This window comes from Eublepharis macularius, chromosome 8 (genome assembly GCF_028583425.1).
Source record: "Eublepharis macularius isolate TG4126 chromosome 8, MPM_Emac_v1.0, whole genome shotgun sequence".
Lineage (NCBI taxonomy): Eukaryota > Metazoa > Chordata > Lepidosauria > Squamata > Eublepharidae > Eublepharis > Eublepharis macularius.
In genome coordinates this window covers 46174438-46188608 of record NC_072797.1, presented here as the reverse complement: position 1 = coordinate 46188608, position 14171 = coordinate 46174438, and the positions used below count along the sequence as shown (strand labels likewise).

The following is a 14171-nucleotide window of genomic DNA, read 5'->3' as shown; positions in this document are numbered from 1 at the left end:
TCTGGCACATTGCTAAGAACAATCCGAGAAGAAGAGAGAGCTTGGAGGCATCTATGAAAATTTTCAAACTTAAATATTAGCATTTCTATGCATAGAAAATCCATGTTGGTTAACTACATAGAGTCTCAACAAATACTCCTTAATCAATTAGGAGTTATTCTTCATCTAGTAGTGTGTTAATTCTGAAAATATTAATCAACTTTAATTTCTTTTTAGGGTAGACTTTTTTTCTAAATTTTAATAGTCCAAACTCTCTCATTAAAAGAAAAGTTGTTGATAGGAACTAAAATGAACCCCATTAACATACTATTGCTTCAAAACAGCATTTACATTATCTAACAGGATTAAGATTAGGTGTTCTTTTTGCATCTGCAATTAATGAAAAAGAAAGGTCTTCTTATATGCTTGAAATACAAAAAAAATCAGTTTTCAAGAAACAAGAATTAAGAATGATGACTTCAGAATGTTTATAGATATATATATATATATATATATATATATATATATATATATATATATATATGGAGATAATATTAAGAATAGTTTGCATATATGTTCCTGCTATTGCTGTTAGTCATTGCTACAATTAATTTTTTCATACTCTTCACTTCATGATTTTGTGGATGGGGATTTTAATTGAATGATTTATCCCGATATTGGTAGGTTTAATGCAAATAAGAGAACATCAAAGGTAAAAGGTAAAAGTGCAAGCATAGAGTCATTACTGACCCATGTGGGGGACATCCCATCACAACATTTTCTTGGCAGACTTCGGTTACGGGGTGGTTTGCCATTGCCTTCCCCAGTCATCTACACTTTACCCCCAGGAAACTGGGTACTCATTTTACCGACCTTGGAAGGATGAAAGGCTGAGTCAACCTTGAGCCAGCTATCTGAACCTGGCTTCTTCCAGGATCAAACTCAGGTCATGAGCAGAGCTTGGGCTGCAGTACTGCAGCTGACCACTCTGCGCCATGGGGCTCCTGCAAGAGATCATCAAATTTACCTATAAAATAGGTAAAAGAGAGGGATTGTTTACAATTGATTGATTTGAAGATCTTTCACTCCTCATAAGATTATACCTCCTTTTCTACTCCATATACGGAGCATTCTATGACTGATTTGATTTTGTTGACTCCTGGACTCAAATTTCTAATGCTCTTAATGTAGCCTGTGATTTCATTTAACCAATTTCTTGTTTTGGTACATTTTTAAACTCTAAAACAATACTATGTTGAGAGAATGAGTATTATTCTTCTAAAGGAGGAAAAGCATTATTGTTTCACAGAGCAGCATCTTAAGGATGCTTTATAATAAGACTGTTAAAATAATAAGACTCTAGACATACCATGGCAAATTATTTGGGACATGAGCAAAGCCTTCACAAGGGGCTTCGCTTTGCAGTTTTCAGTCCAGAAGAAGAGAGGATGTAATAAATTTAAAGGAGGATTTGATTATTTTAATTAGTCAGCTGGAGAAGATACATAAATGATTTTTAAATACAGAAATCAAACAACATTTGCACGTTAGAAAGCAGTTAGAGTTGTTACTTACTAATAATATTATAATAATATTTGATTTATATAGTGCTCTTCAGGACAACTTAACACAGAGCAGTTTACAAAGTATGTTATTTTTATTCCCACAACTTTCACCCTGTAAGGTGGGTGGGGCTAGGAGAGTTCTAGAAGAGCTGTGACTGACCCAAGGTCACCCAGCTGGCTTCAAGCGGAGGAGTGAGGAATCAAGCCTGCCTCCCCAGATTAGAGTCCTGTCACTCTTAACGACTACACCAAACTGGCTCTCAAAGCCATATGTTTTTCTAAACAATTATATTTTGAAAAAAGCTGTAAAGGGAATATACTTTAGGCTCATTAACTAATAAAAGAGGAATAGTCCTATTCTATTCTTCTATTTTTTTCCAGTTCTCCTAATAACGATACAGAAACTTCTAATACTTTCGTAGAATATGATTGTATCAGATAATCCTTCTGTGATAAAAAGATTGTTACAAATCAATGTAACATCAATATCTCATGAAGATAAACTAGACCTCAATACACCTATCTTTGAGCAAGACATTAAAAATTATAAATCAATCTTTGTTTGAAGGTTAACTGCTGCCTTTAACAATATTGAATAGATGTTTGCAAGATCATGACTCCAGATTCCTGAAAGGAAGCAAATATGGTGCTTGTTTTGCAAAATTAATTAAGGTCTTTTTGATCCAAGTTCTTATAGGCCTATATCATTTTTTAATGTAGGCTACAAAATATTTATAAGTGGATAGCTGTGTTGGTCTGCAGTTGAAAAGCAAGATCCAGGTCCAATAGCATCTTTAAATTATTTGCAGGTATTCTTGTGTCCAGCACCAGTACCAACGCCAGACTGCAGGACCCTCCTGGAGCCTCCCATGGCAGCCCCACACAGCAGGGGTACTTACCCAGTGATGGGGGGAAACGGAGGCACCAGGAAGGCCATAGGGCAAGACCTCGAAGACAGGGAAGCTGCAGCAGTAAGAAAAGGCAGGGGCAAGGTGCGCGCAATACCTGAAGGGGCAGCCAGCAGCTGCAGGGTCCTACACACCGCTGGCGCCCTGCTCGTGGCCTGGGGTCCACCTGAGACTACAATGCTGGGGAGACCTAGAGAATGGGGTGCCAGGACATAGCCCAGAGACAGGGCTTGCCAGGCCAATGCCACCCCAGAATCTGGCTCAGTACTCCAGGCACAGTCAGGCAAAGCAGCCTCCCACTGCAACAACAGGACAGAGAGGAGCAAATGGGGTGCCAGAGCCACAGCAGTGATGCTGCTGTGACCAGCCACCCGGCAACAACTGGAGAGCTGCTCCTGGGTGGGAAGCTGACTCAGAAGCATGCTAGGAGGTCATGGCATGACAGGCAGGCAAGCCAGGAAGGAGGAGCTGGGCGCTGCAGATCAGAGGCTCCTTGGGACCAGAGGCCAAGTGTCAGGATGTCAGTTCTCTAACCAGAGTTACGCCATATTAACTTGTGTTATAATCAGTAGTTGTGTAGTTTTCCTCCCTCCAGGCCCAGGTGTCGTCCAGGCCGCTCATACCCATGGGAGTGAAGAGCCTTATCTATCCAGTCCAGCCAACGACCTTGATGTCCTCGTCTTCTCATGCCTTCGCAGACGGAACTGGGGGGAGGCTGGGAATGGGTGTTTGAAGTATTGTAACTTTCACTATGCATGGCATTCTCAACAAAGCTTTCGTTCAGCCAAGGCCTCATCCGCCTTTGGAGTATGGACACCTGTATCCTGAGCATAGTCTTTCAATAAACCTTTTGGGACCAAGAAACCTTGTGCTTCTTGCAAGAGGGGGGAGACGAACTCTAGATAACTGGGATTCCATAGTCTGACATTTTGTTGAGAATGGCATGCAAAGTGAAAGTTACAATACTTCAAACACCCACTCCCAACCTCCCCCCAGTTCCTTCTGCGAAGGCATGAAAAGACGAGGACATCAAGGTCATTGGCTGGACTGGATAGATAAGGACTCTTCGCTTCCATGGGACTTGAGTCCATAGTCTGACTCAAGTTTAGCCCCAGTGTCGGAAAGCCTGGGCGCTACTGGAGGTCCGGTTTGGGAAACCAGCCAGATGTCCACTTTCTCTGTGGGAGCTGCCAGAATAAGCACCCTTCCCCGGTGTGCGTGATGACTTCACTTCCGGGAGTGATGTCATCACACAGGGTCAAAGGCGCCAGTGTTACCATGTCACATGCACTGGGGAGGGCAGAGAGTGGGCAGTTCTCTCTCGCTCTCTTGCCACCGCCGCCGCCATGCCCCTTGTCCCTGCCGGCGTGGGCAGCACAGGGGCAGTGGCAGCTGTGGCGGAGAGCAGGCCATGGCAGCCGCAGCAGTGGCAGTGAGAGCGGTGTGCTCTTGCAACTGCTGCCTGCTTTCTCTCTGCCGCCACCTGGGGAGGGGGTGTCCCAGTGAGTGCATCCCCCTGCTGGCCAGGTAAGTGGGCGCAGGGGGGAGGGGGGATCAGAAGATCCCCTGCCCTGGGCGGCGGGATGGCAACCCTAGGGCACACAGAAGTCAGAGCTAGTTCAAGAGAGGAGGGACCCAGGTGACACTACCCCCTCTCTCTGAGGCTTGTGATGCCTTAAGCAGCCAGAGGAGCCCACTACTGCCAAGGCTGACTGAGCCAGTGGAGGACAGGGCCAGGAAGGTCCTCCTATCTTGCTAAAAGGCTGAATAAAATTATGGTGAAATATGAACACTGTGATCAAACAGGTCTAATGAGAAGAACTAAGTCAGGTAGACTGTTTCTATGTCTAAGGCAGACTGTGTATATCTGAGTGAAAGATCAATCTAAGTCAAGCATACAGTGTGAAAAGGCCTAAGTGAATCTGTATCTGTGCAGATGTGAAGAGAATAGGGTTGCCAGGTCCCCTAGGGTCCAAACTGGGGGGTGGGGTGGGTCATGGTGGGTGTGCACGGGGGACTTACCATGTGTGCACCCCAAGTGCACATGCTCTGGAGCCTTTGTTGTTGTACCGGGAATGATGTCATTTCTGGATTGACAGAAAAAGCTTTGGAGTGCACAGGAGCATGGTCCAGAGCTCCTAGGCCCCTTTCCCCACACCTTTCCCCCGTCCCCTCACTGGCCGAGTAAGAGGTGGTGGGGTGGCAAAGGCTGGGAGCAGGGGATCTCCCACCCCCACTGGATTACTGGGAACCCCAGAAGAGAGTTTGTTCTGTTAGTGAAGATCTGTGTGTAAAATTACTCCATGTGACTGAGGGCGAAGCTACAAGTGACGAATGACACTTGAACAGCAAGTGTATTTCTCCCTGTTCACTTGTGGTCCACTCAATCCACTTGCCGTTCAAGTGTCATTCGTCACTTGTAGCTTGGCCCAGAATCTTTAAGAAGATATCATTATTTTGAAACCACTAAGTTTAACAGCTATTCTAAAACCAATATGCTTATCAACATCACACTTATGTACCTATAAATAAATTCTACTTTTGTTTAAGAAAAAAAGATCCTTTTTTTCTCACAACCACCCTCACACGCTGAGCATTCTGTCAAACAACCATCTATAACAAAGCCTTCTTGTAGTTCCTGTTAAACAGAAGAGGTCTAAAGTAAAAGCTTTTGGGTGCAGCAAAAACCTTTAGAAGAGGCAGCAATGTACAGGTCATACAAACACAAAAAGGAAGGTGTACTCAAGGTTAAAGTTTGGGTAAAATAGAGAACACCTAAGTTCTATGTGAGTGGAAATAAAAAATGTGTTGATTCTGACCACAGCCCTCCTGAGGTATAAGCAGGGGTCATTTTGTAGAAAAAGAGCTGGAGGAACTCATTAGCATCATTCATTAGCATAACTCATTAGCATATACCACACCCCTTGCCATCAACGGAGGTTGCTCATTAGCATAACTGATTTGCATGTGCCACACCCCCTGACATCACCTATCCTGTCTGTTTTGGACCCAATCCTGGCCATTCGGGGCCGAAATTGGGCCCAAAATGGAAAAAGGGGGCTGAAAATGGCTGAAAAGGGGACCAAAATGCTCAGGATCGGGCCACTGCTGAGTGGGAGAGTGATCCACCACCTGTCAGAGGCCCGATCCAGGCCATTTTGGCCCCAATCCAGGCTGAGACGGGCCCAAATGGCCGAGAGTCAGGTGGGCGGGACCACCTGACATGTGACCTCTTTGGGGAACTGCATTCCTGTGTGTTCCCTCTTGAAATGAGCCCTAGGTATAAGTTTAAGGTAATGTAAGGAGGAGCTGAATTTAAGGTCCAAAGCCAAAGGTTTATAAGGTTAAAAACAAACAGCAAATAATTACAGGGTGATATCAAAAATGAGCAAATTGTTACAATAACCCTTACTTGATATTATTACATTCAAGAAAATAGCATGATCTTAGTCCCTTTTCCACTTGTTTATGGAACACAACAAGATTGTTTCTTGGCACTTAACATTTAGCTATAAAATTTAGATCAAAGAAAACCATTAAAGGAATTTGAAATCATGAGAATTAGTTTAAAACAAGTGAGGACCTATGAGAAACTCATGGTGGAATTCCCTCACTGGTCCCTCCTTCTCTGCTAGCTTCTGACAACTCCCCCCCCCCACACACACACACACTCCTTCTGCCCTCCACACTGATCCTCATCTCCCTGTTGCCCTCCTGGTGCCTCCTCATTCCTCAGTCTGCCCTCACCACCATGACCTCCTCCTGACTATTTTGTTTCTCCACTCATCCCCCTCTGTACTGTTTTGCCTGCCTGCCCATTTGTCCCCTTGGTCATTGCTCCAACTGACTGCCTTCCCATTTCCCTGTGATCCTCCCTTCTCTCTTGGCTGGCTGGTCACTTGCCAGCCAGTCCACCCAGCTGCTACTGCCTGATTTCCCTGGCAGCCCCTCCTTTTATTTTATTTATATATTTTATTTGATTTATACCCCACCCTCCCCACAGATGGGCTCAGAGCAGCTAACATTCAAAAAATACATTAAAAGTCACAAAAACATAAAATCAATAATAATTTTTAAAAAGTCATTAGAATAGTCCAGGAGTCCTTCCCTGCTGCATCAAGTAGTAGAGGGAGCGATAGCAATGATTCCTCCTCCCATCCCCTCCTGCTGCTCTGTCCTCCCATCCACCTTCCTCCACCATTGTGCATGCATGACCATTCCCCTACTCACCTGTAGTTACACTGCCTATAGGGCTGACTTTAAAACTGTAACACTTTGGGCTAATGGATTTCTTATGAATGTAATTACTGATGTACCAGCAGTTACAGAGCATCTTTCTTTTTTGATTTAATCAAAAGAAATGTGAATGCAAAGTGGCTCCAATACAGATATTTCCACTTGTGTATGTAAAGAGCCATCAAGTTGATGCTGACTTTGGTGACCCCAGAGGGTTTTCAAGGCAAGAGACTAACAGAGGTGGTTTGCCATTGCCTGCCTCTGCATAACAATTCTGGACCTCCTTGATGGACTCCCATCCAAGTACTAAGCAGAGATGACTCTGCTTAGTTTCTGAAATCTGACACGATTGGGCAAGCCTAATTATATAAAGTCTAAACAATTTATTCATCAATTTTGTGGTAAGATAATGGAATGTGAAACTCTTAGACACACACACATGCACGCATGCACAGTTCAGCCAAAGGCTCAGTTCCTCGGTCCCAGTAGAATACAACTAGCACATGAAGTTTCAGTTGCCAGCTATGGAGAGCCAGGCTCCATGAGAAGATGAAAAACACTTGCGTTAGGAACATTTGTAGCAAACAACAGGGAAACCCATGTGTGTGGTTTTGCTTTACTGGAAATTGGTTTCTGATTCTCAGTATCGGATCCCTACAATACAATGAGAATACAAGAATCTTCTTTCCAAACATCTTGTCAGAACAAATTATATATGTATTGTAAAACACTTGAAAGTTTGGCTGATAATAACACCAATACTCTGGGTGTAACTTCAGGAATTTCTTGAAATTTTTAAAAATATTTTTGTTCTGTTTGGGGCTCTCTTTTCGATATTACGTCTTTGGGTTTTTTTGAAAAGTGTGCCATAGCAAATGATTAAAATAAGTGGGGGACCTGTAAGGACTTGTGGGGGTGGGGTTGCCACATGTCCAATTTTGAACCAAACAGTCCGTTATTTGCTATGTCTGTCCAGGAAACAAATGGAGAAAAATACCAGACATATACATGTCAGTATTTTCTAATTAAGGAAGTTGAAATCCACATGGCAGGGAGAATGTGATTGACCCGTCCTTGACACTCTGCTCCAATGCCTGTGAGGCTGACTTTCAGGACCTCTTCTGCAGCCAATGATCCTCCATGTCTCTCTTTTCTACTTGCCCTCTTTCTCCTTGCAATTCATTGGCTTAGCCAAGCTCCTCCAGCTTAACCCTTCCCGTAGCCTGGTTACTGGCCCAGGAATGGAGACCTGCAAAAAATGATTTGGGAAATGTTTTCCACACACATAGGGGAATATTCTTTAAATGATCTATTAACCTGGGGAAAGAAAGGCATGAAATAAAATTCAGAGGAGTTAGCCGTGTTAGTCTGTAGCCACAAAATAGTAAAGAGTCCAGTAGCACTTTTAAGACTAACCAACTTTATTGTAGCATAAACTTTCAAGAACCACAGTTCTCTTCATCAGATGCACCTGACAAAGAGAACTGTGGTTCTTGAACACTTATGCTACAATAAAGTTGGTTAGTCTTAAAGGTGCTTCTGGACTCTTACTATTTTGAAATAAAATTGATATTTTAATAGAAGACTAGTAGATACAGGTACACAGTGGGCTAATGACTGGGATTCTTTTCTAAATACATAATAAAATATTTATATTTTAATATTATAAACTGCTCTAAGTCCATGGAAGGAGATGGGGGGTGAATAAAGGTCTTCAGTTCCTTTTTCTGGAGGCTGTAGTATTCAAAAGAAGAAAAGCGTTGAACTCTCTGTACTATATTAGTTGAACTGGAATACTGTTTGTTATTATTTATTTAATTCATTTATACACCATTTTTATTCCTAGTGAGAACCCCATCAACCTCCATCATTCTCGCTCCTCTATTTTACCCTCACAATATCCCTGTGAAGTAGGTCAGAGAGAGGGAGAGAGGGGCCCAAGCTCAACCAGCAAGATTCTGTGGCTGATTTAGGGAGTTACATTCCTAGATATTTGGGGGTAGGTTCTGGGGAGTGGAGGATTTGAGTAGGTAAGCTATTTCAGTGAGGTATAAAGTAGGGTTGCCAGGTCTCCTTACCGCCCTCAGTGGGAGGGGGGACTTGGCACTTACCTTTTGGATCTTGAGTAGAGATGGGCACGATCCACATTATGATCGGAAAAAAAACACGATAATGGCGATCACGCGATCGGGACCCGGCGGATCGTGCTCGACCACGGCCAACGATCCAGCAGTCGGAAGGGGGGCTTGATCAGGGCTTGATCGGGGTGATTGTGCTCAGATCGGGAAGCCAGACACTCAGGCGCCAGCAATCTATTCCCCTGGCAACAGAGCCAGGGGAATGCCCGAGCTCTGTTTGCCCTCCTTCTGTCGCCCTGGAAACCCGAATGGAAGCCCAGCTTGCCTTGATCAGCAGGGCTTCCTTCCAACCACAGAGCAGCAAAGCAGTCACCAACTGGGAGAAGACACCAAAGGGAGGGAGGGGGAAAGGGGTGTTCTGTAGCCATGGGCACTCCAATCTCATCCCTGCAAACCCTGATAGGCAGCTCTGACGGCCAAACACAGACAGCCAAACACAAACACAGATGCCACCAGCATCAGCCACCATTCCTGTATCGTTGGGAACAGCAGGGCGCCCCTCCACTTTTGCCTCCATGATCCATGATCCACGGATCGGGAACGGGAGATGATTGGTGTGGATCGTTAATTCGGGATCGTTGCTGGCGCCGATCCACGATCAGCTTGATCAGTTTTTTTTTTTTGATCGTGCCCACCTCTAATCTTGAGAAACTGATGTCATTATTCCCGGCAGGAGCATGCTGGCCTGAGAGGTTTTTTGCCTCCTAAGGCTGTTCTCTGGGCCTTTCCCCCTGCCAGCCAGGTGAGTGGCAGCAGGCGACCGATGGTTGGGGGGTCCTCCACCCCACCGGGGTACTAGCAGCCCTAGTATAAAGCCATAAAATCTACCCTCCAAAACAACCATTTTCTCCAGAGGAGCTGATCTCTGTCATTCCAGGAGATGTCCAGGCCCCACCTGGAAGTTTATAACCCTAGGCAATGTGGCAGAAGAGGGAGATAAAAACGAATTATGTAAATTGCGCTACTGACGATGAAAGTTAGAACATCCAACTCATGACTATCTCCTTTAATAAACTTTTAATGTTTTATTTTATTACTACTACTGTTATTTTTATACAGGTACTATTTTCAGGGAGCCAAGGTTTATAGTATTTCCCCTGTGAAGTGAGTACATTTGTTAGCAAATCCAGTTTTGTCATTATATCATAATTGATTAAGGATCTGAGTCCAGGACTTACTGCCAGTTAATGGCTCTTATGAAATCCTTAAAGAAAAGGTTTTTAAGTAATGCCGTATTTGTCATGGTAGGACCTACAAACAATACTGCTGGTGTGTTGCTTTGTTTAGCTTTGAGCACATGTAGGTTGCTATTGACTTTTTTTTCAATTAAACCTAAAATGCAGCCTTTGTAAGCTTAGCATCTCTTGCAGGTTTTCCTGAGGCACATAACACTAGTCTGTTTCCAACAGTCATAAAATCTATTCATAGGCTTCATTATATGCAATATATATACAGACTTAACATTGCCAGTTCCAGAGGGAAAGTATAATAAACTTGTGACGCCCCTATGGCCCTTTGGACAGCCTTATCCTACCTTTAACCCCCCTTTACCAACACATTCATTCCAGTGTGTCATTTGAAAGCTGCTGTGAAGAAATCTATCCAAAATGAACACAAAATAAATAGGTGCATTGTGCTACCCCCCTTTTGATAATAGGATTATTATGAATTAAGGGGTGAAAACTGACAGAGGTGCCAAGCAACCCTACTCTGCCAGATTCCTGCCTTGAATCACCCTCTACACTAAAAGATTTGGTTATATCACAACAGATTAACTGTTGAATCAGTAAAAAGTGAACGGGGGTGGGGTTATATATGTTTCACTCGTATAAAAACAAGAGTTTCTGAAAAATAAAAAGTGGCTAAAAACTGCACAATCTAATGTAAAATATCAAATGTAATATAGGTTGACATCTATAATGGTGCTTTGCTTTTTCGTTGACCAATGTTTATCAAGGATGTCCAGTATTATTGTTGAAGGGATCTGGCAATCCTATGCAGGGGAAATCTCATTTCACCCTGCATCTCCTTCCTCACATTATTTCCTCTTTCTCTCCTTCTAGCAGTCCCCAATAGCTTCTTCCTTTTTCCTGCTTCCTTCTCTCCTTCCCACCCACCAGCCAATCTACCTTTGGCTGCCTCCTGTCTTCAGATTTCTCTCCTTCCTTCTCCATGGCAGCCTGTTTCCAGGAAAATTAGCCTGGGCCCCAGTTGCTGGATAGGAAATTTACAAGGACTGGCAGCTCCCACATCCTCACCTTTCCCTGCTTCATTCTCTCCTTCCCACCCACTAGTCAACCTATCTTTCATCTGCCTGCTATGTTCAGTCATATCTGTTATTATTGATTTCATTTTTACAATGCCTTTCTCCACAAAGGAGACACAAAACAACTTATATCATTATTCATTCCTCCATTTTATCATCACAACAACCCAGTGTGGTAACAAGCCCAAGGTCACCCAGTGAGTTTCCACAGTGGAGGGGTGATTAGAACCTGAGTCTCCTAGATGGTAGTCTGAAACTAACCACTACACTACACTGGCTTTCATAAAGTGGCTGCTATTGATCAGTATCAAGCAGCCAGATGGGAGAGTCATACAAGCCATGTGGTAGCAAGTTGCTGGTGGTTGCTTGTGTGCCTGGCCTGATGAGTCCTTCCACAAAGGCCAAAACAGCCCTGGATTTCACCCTCCCTTGAGTATTGATGGCTGGCAATACTGTTGTGGTTGCCTAGCAACCCTCACAATGGCCATTGAGTCAGCATTTGTTTTTTAAAGCTACATATGCTGCTTCTATTATTGTTGGTGGGGGGGGTTAATCCTCATGCGGGCGGGCAGGCGGGTGGATGGGCGGATGGACATAGATAGATAGATAGATAGATAGATAGATAGATAGATAGATAGATAGATAGATAGATAGATAGATAGATAGATAGATAGATAGATAGATAGATAGATAGATAGATAGATAGATAGATAGATAGATAGATAGATAGATAGATAGATAGATAGATAGATGATGGGTGGGTTGGGTGGGTGGGTTGGGTGGGTGGGTGGACGGATGATAGACAGACAGACAGACAGCTAGACAGACAGACAGACAGCTAGATGGACGGACGGACGGACGGACGGACGGACGGACAGACAGACAGACAGACAGACAGACAGACAGACAGACAGACAGACAGACAGACAGACAGACAGACAGACAGACAGACAGACAGACAGACAGACAGATAGATATTTCTGCAGATGTGGCTTTTCTTCAGGTTTGTAGAAAGATCTGTCATGTCACTACGGTTCCTGTTTCTGGATATAAGTATCCACAGTTTTGGCCATATTGAGAATTAAATATATTGATCCTAGAAAATTAATGTGATTGATTAAAAATTGTAAGTGCCCAATCTATCTAAGTTACTAAAGATTTTCTCTTCTTTCAGTTTTGCCTGTGCTTTTGTTAGATCTGCTATGACTTTATCCAGAAGACAACTTGAGAGCATAAAATATTTTAACTGTGCATTGCTATTTGTTTGTCTTTTATAGATTGACCTCCTAGTTCCTACAAAAGTGACTGGTATTATTACTCAAGGAGCGAAAGATTTTGGTCATGTACAGTTTGTAGGATCCTATAAACTTGCCTACAGCAATGATAGTGAGCACTGGACCGTGTATCAAGACGAAAAGCAAAAAAAGGATAAGGTAAGGTAATGAGGCAATTGATATTTGAAATGCATTTTTATAGGAAGCTACATCTCTGGTAATATCAGAGTTGGTAGCCTGCAGGTTAATATATGCCATCTGCTTTATAAGATGTTCATGCCTAAGGTTCTATGGCTAAAAGTCAAGGTGAATGGAGAGGAAAAACATATCATAATACACTGACATTCACTGTATTATTAGACACATAAAAGTACACTGTTAAATTTAAAGCCATTAAATGTAGGGTATAATTTTTACTTATATATAATCAAATATGTTTAATATAACAATGCTATTTTCATCTTTAAAATTCAATTTTATACATAGCAAAATAGCAGATAAAAACAAAGCAAAGCAATACATAAAAATCCACACAAAAAGGTAACCATAACGATTAAAAGACTATATAAAATTCTATGAAGTTTAACTTTTCTCACACTAGCTTCTAGGTTGGACAAAAGAACACAAAATCCATCTGTCCTCTTCGATGGTGGCCAAAATAATGTCAAGCCTCTCTGATTGTGCAAAATACTACTTTTGGTACTGATGATAAGAAGGGCTGAGCTAGGAATATTTAGCAAAAACAATTTGTAAAATATAAAAGATACAATATATTGTCGAAGGCTTTCACGGCCGGAGAACGATGGTTGTTGTGGGTTTTCCGGGCTGTATTGCCGTGGTCTTGGCATTGTAGTTCCTGACGTTTCGCCAGCAGCTGTGGCTGGCATCTTCAGAGGTGTAGCACCAAAAGACAGATCTCTCAGTGTCACAGTGTGGAAAAGGTGTTGGCAGGTCATTTATATCTACTTAGGAGGGGTGGGGTTGAGTTGAGTCATCCTGTAAGAGTTTCCCAGGGTGTGGAATGCTAATGGCGGGAGGCTTCACTGTATCCTGAGGAGGTTCTTTTGCATATGGATTGGTGCTTGATGTGCTAATCTTCTCTGCAGGGCTATTGTCGGGTGTAGAGTGTTTTGTTAGCCTGGTGTTTTTCAGAACTGGAAACCATGCTCTGTTCATTCTTAAGGTTTCTTCTTTCCTGTTGAAGTTTTGCTTATGCTTGTGAATTTCAATGGCTTCCCTGTGCAGTCTGACAAAGTAGTTGGAAGTGTTGTCCAGTATTTTGGTGTCCTGGAATAAGATACTGTGCCCTGTTTGAGTTAGGCTGTGGACAAGTGTACATCGGGACCACAAAGCGTAGCATCCAGACAAGAATAAAAGAACATGAAAGACACTGCAGACTGGACTCAGCAATGGAACTACAATGCCAAGACCAGCAGTGGCTGAACATAGCCTAACTCAAACAGGGCACAGCAAAAGAACCTCCTCAGGATACAGTGAAGCCTCCCGCCATTAGCATTCCACACCCTGGGAAACTCTTACAGGATGACTCAACTCAACCCCACCCCTCCTGAGTAGATATAAATGACCTGCCAACATCTTTTCCACACTGTGACACTGAGAGATCTCTCAGTCTTTTGGTGCTACACCTCTGAAGATGCCAGCCACAGCTGCTGGCGAAACATCAGGAACTACAATGCCAAGACCATGGCAATACAACCCGGAAAACCCACAACAACCATTATAAAAGTTACCTTCAAAACGGAGATGATCACCTCACATGCGCACATAAGCGGAAGCAGTATATA

The 14171-nt window shown here is 43.2% G+C and overlaps 1 protein-coding gene across 1 annotated transcript in view; it reads left to right on the top strand.

Moving 5' to 3' along the window:
- The window catches only part of EDIL3 (EGF like repeats and discoidin domains 3), a 480770-nt gene that overhangs the window by 440877 nt on the left and 25722 nt on the right, over positions 1–14171 (top strand). The window contains exon 10 of the mRNA XM_054987524.1: positions 12370–12525. Coding sequence (XP_054843499.1) covers positions 12370–12525 — 156 coding nt within the window. The remainder of the gene's footprint in view (positions 1–12369; positions 12526–14171) is intronic.